We start from the raw sequence: 19,080 nt of genomic DNA, 5'->3' as shown, positions 1-19,080 counted from the left end.
CTGCAAGGAGTATAAATCCTTCCATTCCCCACCATCCGGTCAGAGCTGAAGAAGCTCCTTGGATGAGAAGCGAAACGTCTTCAAAAAGAAAAACCAGACAGTCCAGTTGCCTCCTGAAAAAAAGCACCTTTGGGACTCCAAGTGGCCTCAACGACTCTCTAAAAGGATGCAAATGACGACCTTCTTCTCTGGGAATATTTTACTGCTAACTAGAGCGTACAAAACATTTGCTAGACCAATTCTCTAATACAGCTCATCTGTCTGGAACCTGCACTGCATATCGGACATAAATACAATTGAGAGAGTCCAGAGATATTTTACGAGAAGAGTCCTCCACTCCTCTACCCGCAATAAAATACCTTATGCCACCAGACTTCAAATTTTGGGCTTAGACAACTCAGAAGTACACTGACTTCGGTCTACTTAGTGTAGTACATAAAATGATCTGCCACAAGGTCCTACCTGTCTATGACTACTTCAGCTTCAACCCCAACAATACACGAGCAAATAATAGATACAAACTCAAGGTAAACTGCTCCAAACTCGACTGCAGAAAATACAATTTCAGCAACAGAGTGGTCAATGCCTGGAATGCACTACCTGACTCTATAGTTTCTTCCCCAAACCCCCAAAACTTTAAGCTTAAACTGTCTACTGTTGACCTCACCCCATTCCTAAGAGGTCTGTAAGGGACGTGCATAAGAGCACCCGCCTGCCTACCATCCGTGTCCTACTATTCCTTTTTACTCTTACTCTTCTCATGTATTCAAATTACGTTTATACTTTTACCTGTTATCGTATATATGCTTGACAAATAAATAAATAAAATCAAATCTGGAAGGTGTATAAATCCTTCCATTCCCCACCGTCCAGTCAGAGCTGAAGAAGCTCCTTGGATGAGAAGGAAAACATCTTGAAAAAAAAAGACAGACAGTCCAGTTGCCTCTTGAAACAAGCACCTTTGGGATGAAGTGACCTGGATGACTGAGAATCTCCATAGACACAGCAGTGAAATTGCTGCAGGCTGGATTTCTGAGAGACCGGATTCCCTCCCTCAGCTGGGAATTAGCGTTTGCCCCTTATACAGGTAGCCCTCAACTTACGAGTTTATTTAGTGACTGTTCAAAGTTACGATGGCACAAAAGTGACTTTTGACCGTTTTTCACACTTATGACCGCTGCCCCATTCCCCACGCTCATGGGATTTGCAGTCGGATGCTTGACAACTGGTTCACACAACGGTTGTGGTGTCCCGGGGTCACATGATTACTGGCTTAATAACTGCAGTGATTCACTTCACAAAGGTGGCAAGAAGAGTCGTAAACTGGGGCAAAACTCACTTAGCAAAGGTCTCACTTAGCAACATCAATTCTGGGCTAAATTGTGGTCATTAGAAGATGAAGTCGATCGCAGAGCAAACAGAAAGAAAGCAGGAGGGGTTGTTTTTTTTTTTGAATTTGCTGAAAGGTGTTGTGGTCCGCCAGCAGCCTGTGGAGCTGGCAACCGAGTCGGACAGTGATGAGGCTGAAGAAGAACAGGGGCCAGTCCTGGAAGCTGGGGAAGGCCTGAATGAGGGCTCTGTGTCGGAGGCAGAGGTGGGGCCAGGGCCATTTGGGAGCGATGTGGGGACTCTGGAGCAGTGGTGGGTTTCAAACTTTTTTACTACCGGTTCTGTGGGTGTGGCTTGCTGGGCATGGCAGGGGAAGAATACTGTAAAATCTTCATTCCTATCCCACTCCAGGGGAAGGATATGCAAAACCTCCATTCCCACCCCACTCCAGGGGAAGGTTACTGCAAAATCTCCATTTCCTCCCGATCAGCTAGGAATTGGGAGGCAGAGAATAGATGGGGCGCGGGGCCAGTCAGAATTTTTACTACCGGTTCTCCGAACTACTCAAAATTTCTGCTACTGGTTCTCCAGAACTGGTCAGAACCTGCTGAAACCCACCTCTGCTCTGGAGCCTCCAGACGCTGACAGTAGTGAGGCAGAGGAACAGGAGGAGCCTGTTCCTAATCCATGCATGAGAAGAGCTGCCAGAAGGCAAGAGCAGTTCAAGCAGAGAGGATGACTCAGGAGTAGGGCCAAGAGATGATTGGCCCCTCCCATAAGGCTTAAAAGACCAGCAACGGCGTTTGGGCACTTTGTTGGAAAACAACGTTGATAGACTTGCTCCTTGTCTTGCTGCATTTATTTCTTGTCAGCGTCTTCTGCTTTTGAACTTTTGCCAAGAAAAACCTTTAGCGGTTTGCCTAATTAGACCAAGGTTGGTGATAAGACTTAAGAATTGTATTACGAAGAATTTGCTTTTAGTTTGGACGACGCTGAGAATGAGTTAATTCTCAGCTGTTCTAATAAAGTCTGTTTGTTTTTGAACTGATTGCATTTACTACTACCTACTTGGGCCCGGGTCACAACAAAAGGGGACAATCTGCCTTCGATTCCCCCGAAATCTCAAAGACTAGTTTCTGACTTTTCTTCCTTCCTCTTAACACTCAGAAAGTAATATTAGAACTCAATAAAAAATATGTCAAATAGTGATGTGGTGGCCTAGAGGTGCAGCTCTTGCCTCACAATCAGGAGGCTGTGAGTTCGGTCCTAAATGGGGGCAGATATTTCTCTCTCTGGCCACACTGGGAATTTATCTGCTGGGAAAAAAAAAAAACTCTGCGTTGGTGATTAAAACAATATTCCAGATGGCTTACAGGTAGTCCTCGATTTATGACCACACTTGAGCCCAAAAGTTCTGTTGCTAAGTGAGACAGACCAGTGAATTTTGCCGCCTTTTATGACCTGTCTGCTCACAGTTGCTAAGTGAATCACTGCGGTTATGTTCGTAACACCATTGTTACATGAATCTGGCTTCCACGTCGATTTTGCTCGTCAGAAGTTCTCAAAAGGGGGTTTACATGACCCGAGGGACATGGCAACAGTGGTGGGTTTCAAAATGTTTTACTACCGGTTCTGTGGGTGTGGCTTGGTGGGTGTGGCAGGGGAAGGTTACTGCAAAATCTCCATTTCCTCCTGATTAGCTGGGACTCGGGAGGCAGAGCATAGATGGGGGTGGGGCCAGTTACTACTGGTTCTCCGAACTACTCAAAATTTCTGCTACTGGTTTCTCCAGAACTTGTCAGAACCTGCTGAAAGCCACCCTCTGCATGGCAACCATCATAAATATAGTTGCCAAGCATCCGAACGTTGATCACGTAACCTGCAACAGTCGTGAGCATGAAAACCGGATATAAAGTCCCTTCCCCCCCCCGCGCCGTTGTAACTTCAAACAGTCACTAAGCCAATTCTTGTAAGTGGAGGACTACCTGTGTGTGGAATATATGGAATAAGGGAATGTGTGAAAGTGTCCCTGAACCTCGGCTTTAACAGTAGAGGAATGGCTGTCTTTGCAGGGCAGACTATCAACCGAAGAGACGAAGAAATCCCTTCATGGGAAACAAAGCCAAAACTTTCCAAAACTTTTTGCCTGCTTTCATCACCTTGCCAACAAAAGTGTGTATAGTCAAAGCCATGGTTTTCCCAGTTGCAATATATGGCTGTGAAAGTTGGACCATAGAAAAGGCTGAGCGCCAAAGAATCGAGGCCTTTGAACTCTGGTGCTGGAGAAGACTCCTGCGAGTCCCTTGGACTGCAAGGCGGTCAAACCGGTCGGTCCTAGAGGAGATCAACCCTGACTGCTCTTTAGAAGGACAGATCCTGAAGATGAAACCGAAATACTGTGTTTCCCCAAAAATAAGACCAGGTCTTATATTAATTTTTGCTCCAAAAGGCGAATTAGGGCTTATTTTCTGGGTAGGTCTTATTTTGGGGGAAATACGGTACTAAATACTAAATAGGGACACGGTGGCTCAGGGGCTAGGACGTGCAGCGTAATGGGGTGAGCTCCTGTTACTTGTCCCAGCTTCTGCCAACCTAGCAGTTTCGAAAGCATCTAAAAATGCAAGTAGAAAAAAATAGGGACCACCTTTGGTGGGAAGGTAACAGCGTTCCGTGCGCCTTTGGCGTTGAGTCATGCCGGCCACATGACCACGGAGGTGTCTTCGGACAGCGCTGGCCCTTCAGCTTTGAAATGGAGATGAGCACCGCCCCCTAGAGTCAGCAATGACTAGCACGTATGTGCGAGGGGAACCTTTACCTTTACGGTACTAAATGTATCCATCTGGCTAACAATCTTAAACTGGGGCTTATTTTGGGGGTAGGGTTTATATTACGAGCATTCTGAGAAATCACGCTAGGACTTATTTTCTGATTAGGTCTTATTTTCAGGGAAATACGGTACTTTGGCCACCTAATGAGAAGGAAGGACTCACTGGAGAAGAACCTATAATACTGGGAAAGATTGAGGGCAAAAGAAGAATCGGACAACAGAGAACGAGGTAGTTGGATGGAGTCACCGAAGCACTCAGAGTGAACTTAAATGGTCTCCGGAGAAAAGTAGAGGACAGGAAGGTCTGGAGGAAAGTTATCCATGGGATCGCGATGGGTCGGACACGACTTCGCAGCTAACAACAGCAGCAGCAACAACCGGTCACATCTTCCCCTCAGTACTCGCTGCCCTTGCACCCACCTCTTCCACCAACACAGTGTCCCCGATGAACAGGGCATAGGTTTTCTCCTCAGGTTTCTTCCCCTCCCGGTTGGGCAAGTCAGAGAGGCCAACGTTGAGACTGAACACCATCCCTGGGCGGAGAGAACACAGCTTCATCAGTCAACAAGCTACCTAAAAGGGGACGCCAGACTCCCTACCCACCACAAAGGTGTACGTGACTTAAAGCTCCTTAGAGTAACTTTATGGTCACTTTGAATGTACACTATTCGGCACACGTTAAAATGAAATTTTGTTGCATACAGCTCTCAAAAGGTCACCATCTCCAATATGCACTACATAAACGTGAATATGGCTATGTCTATACAAGTATATGTCTATGTCTGTCTGTCTATCTATCCATCCATCTGTGTATGTATATATGTGTGTATATGTGTACATATATGTGTGTATGTGTGTGTGTGTGTGTGTGTGTGTGTGTGTGTGTATGTGTGTGTGTAAATATATATATATATATATATATATATATATATATATATATATATATATATATATATATATATATATGTTTTCTGAGGTTTTCACGGGTGTTTGTATGTAGGTCTTTGGTTGTTCGGGTTTTCTCCCATGTAAAATTGGAAGTGTCTTGGCGACATTTTGATGAAGTCTCATTCGTCATCTTCAGGCTGGTGTTTACTGCTTCGTGCTTCTAGGAGCAATGTGTGATCGCAGCTGTTTCTTCCTTTTAACTGCTAGTGGGGGTTTGAACTGATTGGTTGGGAGCTTGGCTGTGTTCTGATTGGGTAGAGGTGTGTTCTGATTGGTCGGGGGGTTTGGCTGTGCTCTGATTGGATGGTGGGGATGGCTGTGCTCTGATTGGATGGGAGTGTGTTCTGTTTGGCCAAACTCCCAACCAATCAGTTCAAACCCCCACTAGCAGTTAAAAGGAAGAAACAGCTGCGATCACACATTGCTCCTAGAAGCACGAAGCAGTAAACACCAGCCTGAAGATGACGAATGAGACTTCGTCGAAACATTGCTAACACACTTCCAATTTTACACCGGAGAAAATCCGAACAACCAAAGACCTACATATATATATATATACATATATATATGTTTTCTGAAGTTTTCGCGGGTGTTTGTATGTAAGTCTTCAGTTATTCGGGTTTTCTCCCGCGTAAAACACACTTTTGCCAAGACACTTCCAATTTTACGTGGGAGAAAACCCGAATAACCGAAGACAGACAGACATACATACATATATACATACATACATACATACACAAATTACACACACACAGATACACAAACACACACATGCTCCCTCCCATATTGGTGCAGACCAGGTACTTTGACAGAAAAACAATCTCTCCCCTGGCTCAGCTGATCAAAGGAGGAGAACTTGTGGCTCAGAGGTTAATACAACTGCCTAATATGCAGGCAGCCCAATCTGAGTAAGGGTATGGCTAGCTGATGAGAGCTAAAAAGCCTGAAATAGATCTATACTAGTCTCCCTTTATTTCTTTATCAGCAAAAACACAAATTTGGTACAAAATAGTTTGCTGTGACAGCGACTGCCTGAGAGCCCCTGGATTGGAGTCAAAAGGTCTTATATTAATTTTTGCTCCAAAAGGGCTTATTTTCTGGCTAAGTATTATTTTTGGGGAAATACGGTATTAAATGCATCCATCTGGCTGACAATCTTAACTGGGGCTTATTTTGGGGGTAGGGCTTATATTACGAGCATCCTGAAAAATCATGCTAGGACTTATTTGCCGGTTGGGTCTTATTTTCAGGGAAACAAGGTAGGTAGGTAGGTAGGTAGATACATAGATACATAGATAGATAAGATAGATAGATAAATAAGATAGATTAGATAGATAGATAGATGATAGATAGATAAGATAGATAGAAATAAAAAAAATTAAGCATATACCCGGTGATGGCTAATCTTTTTGCCATTGTGTGCCACGATGGGGGGGGGGGGGGGAGAAAGTTCGTGTGTGCATGTGCCCATACCCATAATTCTATGTGCCCCGCCCTGCGCATGTGTGCACAACCCCCCTCTCCTGGCACATGATGGCCTGGTAGGCCCGTTTTTCTTTCTCACCTGGCTCCAGATCCTCTCTATGCATCTAGGGACGGTGAAAACAGCCTTCCCCAACTCCTCGGAGGCCCTCTGGAGGCCTCTCTAGGAGTCTCTGGAGACTGGGGACAGCAAAGAACGTCACTTCCTGTCCAACTGGAAGTTGGGAAATGGGCCGTTTTGGACCTCCAGAGGCTGTTTTCACCCTGCATAGAGAGGATCTGGAGCCAGGTGAGAAAGAAAAACGGGCCTTCCCCACCCACCACAGGCCCTCCGGAGGCAGGAAACAGCCTGTTTCCCTACTTCTGGTGGGCCCAGAAGGCCCGAATATCAGCTGGCTGGCACGCACATGTGCGCCGGAGCTGAGCTGGTGTGCCCATTAATATGCCTACGCGCGCCACCTGTGGCACGCCTGCCATAGGTTTGCCATCACAGATATAGTATCTCCTGCTTGAGCAAGGGGTTGGACTAGAAGACTTCCAAGGTGCCTTCCAGCTCTATTCCGATGGATGGATTGAATCGAGGGTACGGGACCCGCGCCCGTCACTTCACAGGACCCGTCTACCCAAGTCTCACCTTTCTTGAGGCGGTACTGGTTTTTGCTATTGATGACGAGGGATCCCTCTCGGAACTCAATGCCCATGGCAAACCTAGGGAAGAAGAAAGAATGAGTCCTCCTAAGGACGTTTACATCGGAGCTTAACTTCTCTGAAGTTCCTCGGGAGGGAAAAAAGCTGGTTACCCCAAGTTCTTGGTGATTTTGCTTAAGAGTTCCGGCTTCTGCTTCTTCACCATATCCATGACAGCGGCGTAGACCTCGCACAGCTTTACACCTAATGCCAACGGGAAGCAGATCAGAGGCACGGAAGGCGGATCCAGCCTCAGAGGAGCGACGGCTCTTTTTGGCGAGACGTGTGGGGGCCATCCACGGGGCTCCAGCTCTTTTCCCACTCACCGTGCCGCAATTCCTTCAGCATCTCCTCCTGAAGCTGCAGCAGGAAGGCGTAGTTGTCCTGGGTTTCCTGAGGCGGGTCCACCATGAGGGTGCGCACCAGATTGGAGCAGTACGATTTGTAACGTATGCCCATGGCACAAGTGACGGTCCCAAAGTGCATGTAGCTCTTCTCGCTGAGGGGCAGAGAGGCCAAAGGTTAGAAACGGGACCCCCGGCACAGCATTTGAACGGTTTTTTTTTTAAAAAATATTAATCTGTCATCTTTTATTCATGTTTCTTTTCCAACTATACATAAAATTGTCCCCATGACTTGAAATATGCCGATTCCTCTTTATCTTTTATTCTTAATGTTAATCTGTTCATTTCTGCGCAATCTATAATCTTTATTACTTCACCTTCTGAGGGGATTTTTTTCTACCTTCCAATTTTGTGCAAATATAATTCTTGCTGCTGTTATTATGTGTATAATTAAATACTTATCTTCTTTACTATATCTCTCTGGTAAAATATCCAATGGAAAAATCTCTGGTTTTCGTTCTATATACTGCTATAACATTTCCGCTAACCATGTCTGCATTCTAATCCAATGATTTTTTGCTTTTATACAAGACCACCACATATGATAATATGATCCCGGCAAGTGCAAACATTTCCAACATTTAGCTGATTTATCCTTAAACATTTTTACTAACCTTTCTGGTGACTTATGCCATCAAATATCTCCTTCTGACGATTTAAGTTGCTCTTGGAATTTCTTAGAAGGAGCAAACCTGAAGGTGCTTTTTCAAGACAGAAGACACAATAGTGGCCAAAATTGTGGAAACCTTCTGGGAAAAGTGTATTTTCTAAACCTAGCTAATAATACCACTTTTTTTTGAGAGAGAGTAAAGGAAAAGGGTCCACTCGCACATTTGCTATTACATTTGCTATTAGAATAATGGTATAAAGAAGAACAGTGAAAGACGTAGAAAAAAATGAGATACACAATTACGGCCTTACAATGTCTTCCCATGAATTGAACCAAGTCCTTAAGTTCTGCAGCTCTTATAATGTGAAACCAAGATTGAATGATTGCTTCTCCTAACTGGGTTTTATTGCTGGGTCGCTTCTGACTAACAAGTTTCTTTAGTTGGCTCCGTTGATTTTCAATTGGTTTAAGGTCTGGACTGTTCCCAGGCCATTCCAGCAGCGGAATAGGATTATCTTGAAACTCCCCTCCCTAAAAAAGTGGTGTTATTAGCCATTATCAAATCTCAAAAATACACCTTTTTCTCAAAATTTTGGCCACTACTGTAGAAATTATAAATATTTTCATTGGGTTGGCTTTTATTTACTCATGCCATATTTCCACTTTGCTCCTTCCACAAATGTCTATGGAGATTCTTAGTCATCCAGGTCATGGATATCCCAAAGATGGTTTTTCAAGAGGAAACTGGGCTTTTGTTTTTCCTTGAAGATGTTTCGCTTCTGATCCAAGGAGCTTCTTCAGTTCTGATCCGTCAGCATGGTTTGTCACCCGTCAGAACTGAAGAAGCTTCTTGGGTGAGAAGCAAAATGTCTTCAAAGTGAAAACAGAAAGTCCAGTTGCCACTTGAAAAACTATGACCTGGATGACTGAGAATCTCCACAGACATTTCTAGAAGGAGCAAATGGAAACACGGCACGAGTAAATAAAAGCCAACTCAATGAAAATATTTATAATTTCTATGTTCCGTCTTCTAGATTCTGTGTGGAAGAGGAATATGGACTGTAGAATTACTCCTATTATAATTATGGACATTATATTTATAATTTCTATGTTCCGTCTTCCCATTCTGTGTGGAAGAGGAATATGGACTGCATAATAACTTCCCATTATAATTATGCATGTTATAATAATCATTTCTATGTTCTGTCTCCCCATTCTGTGTGGAAGAGGAATTTGGACTGTGTAATTCCTCTGATTATGATTATGCACATTGTATTTGTAAACAGGATTTATTTTCATGGCAAACCAGGACTCGTTAATGGTTGGTTACAAACCACTGACAAACCACAGCGATAAGTGCTCCATTTACGACGGGCTCTCAAAAAGAGACCAGACAACTATTTGTCTGAAATGGTACCGGATCTCCTGCTTGAGCAGGGGGGGGTCGGACTAGAAGACCTCCAAGGTCCCTTCCAACTCTGTTAATTCTGTTATTCTAAACCTGTTTGCACATGATTTCATGCAGAAGCCGTGAGGGGTTAAATTCCAGAAACGTCATTTACCCCTCGACCTTTACCCCTCGAACTCCTAAGGAAAAACAAATTCTTACACACATTTGCCTACCTGACAACACTGAACTTGAGATTGTAAGTTCCTCCACTTTGAATAATTGGGGGATAGCACATCTCCACCGTGGAAGGGTCAGCTCCAGAGAGATATTTCTTCTCTTCGATGGCCTTCTCGACAGACTCGGCCAGCTTGCTGTGCCGTACTTTCTGCCAGGTGATGACAAGTGGGAGGACATCAAACACAGAATAGAACAGAACAGAACAGAACAGAATAGAATTCTTTATTGGCCAAGTGTGATTGGACACACCAGGAATTTGTCTTTGGTGTATATGCTCTCAGTGTGCATAAGGAGAATAAAATACATTCATTGAGAATAAAAAGATACAACACTTAGTGATAGTCAAGGTTACTAATCAGCTATCTGTTGTGGTCTGCCAGCGGCCTGCCAAGTTGGACAGTGAGAAGGTTAGGGAGGAACATGGGCCAGTCCTGGAGTCTGGGGAAGGCTCGGATGAGGGCTCGGCATCGGAGACAGAGAAAGGGTCATCTGGGAGGTACGTGCTGTCTCTGGAGCCTCTAGAGTCGGACCTCAGCGAGGCAGAGGAACAGGGGGAAGCCTGTTCCCAGTGCGTGCATGCACTGCCAGAAAGCAAGAACAGTTGAAACAAAAGGGACGACTCAGGAGTAAGACTTGGAGATGACTGGCCCCTCCCATAAGACTTAAAAGAGGAGCCCTTGCAGGAAGCAACGTTGTTAATTCTGTTCAGTTTAAAGTCTGAAGCTCTGTTTGATTCTGGACTCGGTGTGGCTTTACCAATTAGGTCTTTGGCAGCGTATCAAGGGAGATAAAGGTGGATGATTATCAGCCTTATCCCGAAGGACTCATTACAACTATATGGGACTCATCTGTAAATGAACAGAATTCATTTTGTTGCAATAAAAGAGGTTTTTGGGACTACTCGTGTGTTTTACTGACTCAAGAAGCCTAGGTCAGAACACTTATCAAATTGTACTAGAGAACAAATAAAAACAATATAAATTGAAAGATACAAGAAACATGGTTATAGTAATAAGTGGAAAGAGATCGATACTAGTAAGGAAGAGAAGAATAACAGTAATACAGTCTTAGTAAATTATTTGACAGTGTTGTGGGAATTAATTGTTAAGCAGAGTGATGGCATTTGGGGAAAAAACTGTCCTTGTGTCTAGTTGTTCTGGTGTGTAGTGCCCTATAGCATTGTTTTGAGAGTAGAAGTTGAAACAATTGATGTCCAGGATGTGAGGGGTCTGTAAATATTTTCACAGCCCTCTTTTTGGCTCCTGCAGTATACAGATCCTCAATGAAGGCAGGCTGGTAGCCATTGTTTTTTCTGCAGTTCTAATGATCCTCTGAAGTCTGTGTCTGTCTTGTTGGATTGCAGAACCAAACCATACAGTTATAGAGGTGCAGATGACAGACTCAATCATTCCTCTGTAGACCTGTATCAGCAGCTCTTTGGGCAATTTGAGCTTCCTGAGCTGGCGCAGAAAGAACATTCTTTGCTGAGCTTTTTTGATGACGTTTTTGATGTTAGCTGTCCATCTCAAGTCTTGAGATATGCTAAAACCTAGAGCTAGAACTGCTGATACTGTTGATACATTGGAGGAAAAGCTGCCGCCCCCCCCGTAAATTATACTTGAAGAAGGGGCTGCTAGGCAGAGGCTGTGACGTACCCACTAAATTAGGGGAAGACTGATCTGCAGAACTCTCTGACTTTTGGCCAATATTTGTGAGATGGGCATAGCAATTCAGAGAGCATCCAATCTTAAAAAATACCAACTCTTTCTCTTGCCCCTTAAAACAGTCCTGTGTAATTTTATTACCCCTGTTGGGAAAAAATCAGGACAGCCATGATGCCCCAGTAGGAGATCCCAGGTTTAAAGAACCAGGATATGTAAGGATGAAACACTGCCATGGCATCGGGCCCAATCTGAGAAAGGAGAAGGAAGCAGAAGGATAAACTAATCCACCCGGGAGCTATGGTGGCACAGTTCTTAGAAGATATCCCAAAAGTGCTTAGTTCAAGAGGCAATAGCAATAGCATTAACACTTAAGACTTATATACCGCTTTACAACCCTCTCTAAACCGCTTAGAAAGAGTCAGCATATTGCCCCCAACAATTTGGGTCTTTATTTTTATCGACCTCGGAAGGATGGAAGGCTAATTCAACCTTGAGCCTGGTGAGATCTGAACTGTCAAATTGCAGGCAGCCGGCAGGCAGCAGAAGTAGCCTGCAGTACTGCATGCTAACCACTGTGCCACCGTGGAAAGGCAACTGGACTTTCTGGTTTTTCTTTGAAGACGTTTTGCTTCTCACCCAAGCAGCTTCTTCAGCTCTGAGCTGGATGATGGGAATGGAAGGATCTTCTCTGTTGGAAAACAGGTGCAGACAGGATTTCCAGAAAAATTCCAAACTACCGGAACCATCTGAACTTCAGTTTGAGGGGAAGACACACAAGACTCATCCCCGATAGCCCGCAAATAACCAGCTGTCTACAAGGAGTATAAATCCTTCCATTCCCCACTGTTGTGGTCCGTCAGCAGCTTACAGAGCTGGCAACAGAGTCTGACTGTGATGAGGCTGAGGTGAGGCCAGGGCCATCGGGAAGTGAGGTGTGGACTCCAGAGCCTCCAGAGACTGATAGTAGTGAGGCAGAGGAACAGGAGGAGCCTGTTCCTAAGGCACGCATGAGAAGAGCTCCCAGAAGGCAAGAGCAGCTCAAGCAAAGAGAAAAACTCGGGAGTAGGGCCAAGAGGTGATTGGCCCCTCCCAGGGGGAGGGCCTTCTCTGTGGGGGCACCAACCGTCTGGAACAAGCTACCACTAGGTATCCGCCAACTCCCTGATCTTCGGACCTTTCGACGTGAGCTGAAAACATTTCTGTTTCATTATGCAGGACTGGCCTAATGGGATTTTAATAATGGGGTTTTATTGGTTTTAAGTCTTCAACCAACTCTAAATTTTCCTTTTAAACTGGTTTTAAAAATTGTAGTAATTATTTTTACTTTGGCTGTAAACCACCCTGAGTCCTTTGGGAGAAGGGCGGTATAGAAATTGAATCAATCAATCAATCAATCAATCAATCAATCAATCAGGCTTAAAACAGACCAGCACTGGTGTTTGGCCTTTGCCAGAAAACAACGTTGTAGCTGCGTCTTCTGCTTCATCTTCTGCTTCGTATACGTCTTTGTTTTTGTGGCTTCTAGACGTTTGTCAGGAAGGGCCTTTGGCAGTTTGCCTAATTGGACTAAGGTTTGTGAGATAACTGAGGAATTTGTGTTGGGAGGCATTTGTTTTACTTTGAGTTGAAACGACGCTGGGAAGGAAGTAATTCCCAACTGTTCGAATAAAGTTTGGTTTTTCCACGGACTAAGTTTATTACTACCTACTTGGGGCTGGGTCACAACACCCCACCATCCAATCAGACCTGAAGAAGCTTCTTGGATGAGAAGCGAAACGTCTTCAAAAAGAGAAAGCAGAGAGTCCAGTTGCCCCTTGGAAAAAAAACACCTTTGGGACAACCATGGCCTGGATGACTGAGAATCTCCATTAGGCAGACAGCAGTATTGCAGACTGACTCTGCTCACGGCCAAGTTAGATCCTGACTGGCTCAAGGTTGAACTCAGCTTTCCATCCTTCTGAGGTCGATAAAAATGAAGACCCAGATTGTGGATGGGGTGGGGGTGGTTGGAGGCAATACGCTGACTCTGTAAGCCACTCAGAGTGCTGTAAAGCACTATGAAACTGTATTTATTTCTAAGTGTTAAGTGCTATTGCTAGTTGATGGTCATACTACAGTAGTGGCCAAAATTGTGGAAACCTTTTGGGAAAAGTATATTTTTGAGGTACGATGGCTAATAACACCACTTTTTTTGGGGGGGGAGTTTCAAGATAATCATATTCCACTGCTGGAATGGCCTGGGAATAGTGCAGACCTTAACCCAATTGAAAATCTACGGAGCTGACTAAAGAAACTTGTTAGTCAGAAGCGACCCAGCAATAAAACCCAGTTAATAGAAGCACTCATTCAATCTTGGTTTCACATTATAACAGCTGCAGAACTAAAAGACTTGGTTCACTCCATGGGAAGACATTGTGAGGTCCATGGGAAGACGTTTTAGGCCGTAAAGGTTCCCCTCGCACATATGTGCTAGTTGTTCCCAACTCTAGGGGGCGGTGTTCATCTCCATTTCAAAGCCGAAGAGCCAGCGCTGTCCGACGACGTCTCGGTGGTCATGTGGCCGGCATGACTCAACGCCAAAGGCGCACGGAACGCTGTTACCTTCCCACCAAAGTCCCTATTTTTCTATTTGCATTTTTTACGTGCTTTCGAACTGCTAGGTTGGCAGAAGCTGGGACAAGTAATGGGACCTCACCTCGTTACAAGGCACTAGGGATTCGAACCGCTGAACTGCTGACCTTTTGATCCACAAGGTCAGCATCTTAGCCACCGACTCACCGCCTCCCTATGCTAAAGGTTACCCAACTATTAACTGACACGGTGATAATTTTTGTATATCTCGTTGTTTCTACGTGTTTTACTTTTCTTCTTTATATTATAACTGCTATTCTAATAGCAAATCCTTCATAAAAGTTATTGCATTACATTCTTGGTTAAATTCTCTTTCCATTGATATATAATTTGATGGTACTACTCCCCCCCCAAAAAAGTGGTGTTATTAGCTCGTTTTAGAAAATACACTTTTTCTAAAAGGTTTCCACAATTTTGGCCATTACTGCATGTGGGAAAACAGCTAAAGAACAATGCTTAGATCCAAGGGGGGAAAATGACCTTCCTAAAATGTAAAAGGATGCTCTCCCACTTTTCAGAAAGCCTTTTCAGTTTCAGAAACTTTTCAGTTTCACCCGGAAGCCATTTAGTGACCAGATTTCTCCCCTTACCTCGTCAGCGTCCACAATCTCCATGACTCGTTCCTTCAAGAACTTGGTGAAGACCTCGGAAGTGATGGCAGCTGCTTTTCGCATCAGGCCGAGTTCCCCATCCTCTTTCACCGCCATGGTGTAGGCCACCACGGCACTGATGTCCCCCTGCAGCAGAGTTATAGGGGAAGGTGAGTCAAGACCAGAGGTGAAATGCTCCCGGTTCGGACCAAATCGCTCGATCCGGTAGCGATGGCGGCGGGTAGTTCGGAGAACCGGTAGCAAAAATCCCTGCCACCCCCCATGCCCAGCTGAGCCGCGCGATCACCAGAGGTTTTTTTTAAAAACTTTTAAAAGCATTTTTTCTTCGGCCGAAAAAATGCTTTTAAAAGTTTTTTTAAAAAAAAAAAGCCACTGATGACCTCTTTGGCCGAAGAGGTTGTAAAAAAATGCTTTTAAAAGGCTCCGACGATCCCAGCTGAGTTGCCTGATCATCAGAGGCTTTTTTTTTTCTTTTAAAGGCAAAAAAAAAAGCTTTTAAAAGAAAACAAAAGCCTCTGACGATCAGGCAACTCAGCTGGGATAGTCAGAGCCTTTAAAAAGCATTTTTTTAACAACCACTTCGGCCGAAGAGGTTATAGAAAAAAATGCTTTTAAAAGTTTAAAAAAAAAAGTTGGTCACACCTACCCAGTCACATGACCCCACCAAGCCACGCCCACAGAACTGGTAGTAACAAATTTTACATTTCACTACTGGTCAAAGCCCCATATTCCCAGAGCTGGAGAAGTCTGTCACCCCGAGTGTCTGTTCTTCTCACCTTCTCAAAGCCTTCCTTGCTGAGAGCGTCGTTCCAGCTGTTCATGAACTCCCCGGGGAATTTGTCTTTGCTGAAGACCCCAAGGCGCTTGCCTTTCTTGCTGTTCTTCAGTGCGTCAATCATCTTGTCAAAATTGGCCTTGTTGCTTTCATTCTAGAGCAAGGGGGGGAGGGGCAGAAGAAATCAGAACTGGGCGAGAAGCGATTTCTAAGTCCACCTCAACCTTCCAAACTTATTTTATTCCACACAGTACACCAGGGATGGAACCGAGTGGGATGCCACGCCCCCTTTTGGCATCCCGGGAAAACCCCTTCGACTACCATATTTTTCGGAGTATAAAACGCTCCGGATTATAAAACGCACCTAACTTTTCGAGGGAGGATAACAAGGAATAGAATAGAATAGAATAGAATAGAAGGAATGGAGAATAGAATAGAACAGAACAGAATAGAATAAACAGAGTTGGAAGGACTCTGGAGGTCCTTGGAGGTCTTCTAGTCCAACCCTCTACTTAAGCAGGAAACCTTACACCACTACAGACAAATGGTTATCCAACATCTTCTTAAAAACTTCCAGTGGTGGAGCATTCACAACTTCTGGAGGCAAGTTGTTCCACTTATTGATTGTTCTCACTGTCAGGAAATTTCTCCTTAGTTCTAAGTTGCTTCTCTCCTTGATTAGTTTCCACCCATTGCTTCTTGTTCTGCCCTTCGGTTCTTTGGAGAACAGCTTGACTCCCTCTTCTTTGTGGCAACCCCTGAGATATTGGAACACTGCTATCATGTCTCCCCTGGTCCTTCTTTTCATTAAACTAGACATACCCAGTTCCTGCAACCGTTCATATGTTTTAGCCTCCAGTCCCCTAATCATCTTTGTTGCTCTCCTCTGCACTCTTTCTAGAATCTCCACATCGTGGCGACCAAAACTGAATGCAGTAATCCAAGTGTGGCCTTACCAAAGCATTATAAAGTGGTATTAACACTTCACGTGATCTTGATTCGATCCCTCTGTTTATGCGGCCTCTGCCTCCCAGTAATTTGCCTCCTTGCAGCAGACAGCCTGCTTTAGTTTCATTTTCATCACAGCCTGATCAGCACAAGAGGAAAAAAAAAATCTGTCTCTCAGCAATTTGCCTCCTAGCAGCAAACAGCAGAGGCCCGCGCAGCAATAGGCAATCCCTGTAGCCTGAAACAGCAGAGGGTTGGGAAGCCTTCAACCCGACAATCAGCTGCTTGTGCTAATCAGGCTGTGCTGAAGCTGAAACTGGCTGTTTGTTGCAGGGAGGTAAATAGTTGGGAGGCTGAGGCCAAAGGGTGGGGGACGGTGGGTGGATGGGGCTACATTCAGCGTATAAGACACACCCAAATTTTCACCCTCTTTTTAGCGGGGGAAAAGTGTGTCTTATACTCCGAAAAATACGGTAATAGAATGAGTGAGCTAGGAAGGTTCCTTGGAGAACTTCTAGTCTAGCCCCCCCCTGCTCAAGCAGGAGAACTTATAATATTTCAAACAAGTGACTGTCTAGACTTTTCTTAAAATCATCCAGTGATGGAGCACCCATGATTTCTGGAGGCAAGCTATCCCACTGGTTAATTGTCCTCACTGTTATAGGAAGTTTCTCCTTAATTCCAAGTTGCTTCTCTCTTTGGTTCGTTTCCAACCATTGTTTCTTGTCCTGCCTTCTGGTGCTTTGGAGAATAAGTTGACCCCCCTCTTCTTTGTGGCAGTCCTCAAGAACTGCAATGCTGCTATCATGTCACCCCTAATTCTTCTTTTTTTTTTTTTGACTAGCCCAACCCAAATCCTGCAGCTGTTCTTCACATGTTTTAGTCTCCAGGCCTTTGATCATCTTAGCTGCTCTTCTCTGAACTTTTTCCAAGGTCCCAACCTCTTTTTTGTAGCATGGGGACCAAAATTGGTTGCCGTATTCCAGGTCTAGGGTATTATAAAGCAGTAGTAATACTTCACTCCATTGTTTCAAAATAACCAGCATGTCGCTAAAGTAGCCGTAACACCTACAACAAAAGACCCATCCTCACACCATTTCCCCAAAAATTTTCCAAAGCTTGTGCATTCCAGGTGTAACACAGATATCCTTACAGGAACCGTGGCAGTGCAGTGGTTAGAATGCAGCATTGCAAGCAAACTCTGCCCACCCCTAGGAGTTCGATCCTGACCGGCTCAAGGCTGACTCAGCTCTAAATTCTTCTGAGGTCAGTAAAATAAGGACCCAGATTGTTGGGGGCAACACCCGGTGCAACTATGAAACCACACGTAAGTCTAAATTCTGACCTAGGCTTCCCCAAACCACGAAGCAGAATCCCTGTCTCGACAAAAAACCCTTTTTATTAAGTTATGGTGAATTCTTCTCATTCACATCCAGCAAACTCTTTCAAGGGTGAATTTACAGTCGCAGACCTTATCTGGCTTGGGGAGCTGCCAGGATGATATTTATTTATTTATTTATTAATTAAATTTCTATACCGCCCTTCTCCTGAAGGACTCAGGGCGGTTTACAGCCAAAATAAAACAGTCACTATAAAAGTTAAAACCAATTTAAAAGCAAAAATATCTTCAAAACTTGACAAGAACTCAATTAAGCGAACTAATTGTCTCCTGCAAACTCCACTCCCCTTTTATTTCCTATGGGAGGGGCCATTCATCGTCCATCTATGGCCTTACTCCCAAGTCGACCCTTGTTCTTTAGCTGTTCCCTTTGTTTGGCAACTCTGCGCTTGTGCACATTGGGAACAGGCTCCAGCTGTTCGTTTGCCTCACTGATGTCTGACTCCGAAGGCAGCTGGTAACTGGCATATGGCCCCGGCCCCCTCTCTGCCTCCAACGCAGAGCCCTCATCATAGCCTTCCCAACTCCATGACTGGCCCATGTTCCTCCCCAACCTCCTAACTGTCCGAATCTGCTGCCAGCTCTGCTGGGGGGCCACAACAGTCTGAGCACTACTGCTCTTGCTATCCTGGTGCTATTTACCTTTTCCCGTACAAGCAAGGTGACAGCCGGCACCCCGTTCGTATTCTCGTTGCTTTTGCTGTTTGCAATCTGCTTCAGGAATTCCACCTTCTTTTTGCTGGCCATAAAGATGATCTTGTCTTCGCAGAAAATCATGATGGTGTCCGTGAGTTCGTAGCCAAAAAGCCACGTCTGGAGAGCGGGGGCAAAGAGGACAGGTGACCAATGAGGATCTTTTCCCGCACCTGAGAACCCCACCTTTCGCAAACTGCTTGAAGCATGCCAGCCCCAGACTGGCTTACCTGCAGGGCCGTGGACTTGGCATAGACGGTCTCTTCGTCCACTCCCACGGAGACCACGATAGCGTCAATGGTCGCATATTCATCCTCTCCCTTCTGCAGGAAAGACAAGAACTCCAACCTCAGGCAGAGATTTTACTAGTTAACACACTTAAAAAAAAGCTGTGGCGTGTGTGGAAGGTCCCACTCTATAGAGTTGTTAAGTGAATCCATTTTCC

At 44.8% G+C, this 19,080-nt stretch overlaps 1 protein-coding gene across 1 annotated transcript in view; it reads right to left on the bottom strand.

The window, feature by feature from the left end:
- The window catches only part of SUPT16H (SPT16 homolog, facilitates chromatin remodeling subunit), a 57,385-nt gene that overhangs the window by 24,784 nt on the left and 13,521 nt on the right, over nt 1–19,080 (bottom strand). The window contains exons 2-10 of the mRNA XM_058181036.1: nt 18,866–18,958; nt 18,585–18,755; nt 15,597–15,749; nt 14,800–14,946; nt 9,911–10,062; nt 7,600–7,772; nt 7,387–7,477; nt 7,221–7,294; nt 4,577–4,689 (exon numbers count right to left, since the gene is read on the bottom strand). Of these exons, the coding sequence (XP_058037019.1) occupies nt 4,577–4,689; nt 7,221–7,294; nt 7,387–7,477; nt 7,600–7,772; nt 9,911–10,062; nt 14,800–14,946; nt 15,597–15,749; nt 18,585–18,755; nt 18,866–18,958 (1,167 nt within the window). The remainder of the gene's footprint in view (nt 1–4,576; nt 4,690–7,220; nt 7,295–7,386; nt 7,478–7,599; nt 7,773–9,910; nt 10,063–14,799; nt 14,947–15,596; nt 15,750–18,584; nt 18,756–18,865; nt 18,959–19,080) is intronic.

This window comes from Ahaetulla prasina, chromosome 4 (assembly GCF_028640845.1).
Source record: "Ahaetulla prasina isolate Xishuangbanna chromosome 4, ASM2864084v1, whole genome shotgun sequence".
Classification (NCBI taxonomy): Eukaryota; Metazoa; Chordata; class Lepidosauria; order Squamata; family Colubridae; genus Ahaetulla; species Ahaetulla prasina.
The sequence above is the reverse complement of the archived record's forward strand: the minus strand, read 5'-3'. Positions and strand labels throughout refer to the sequence as shown.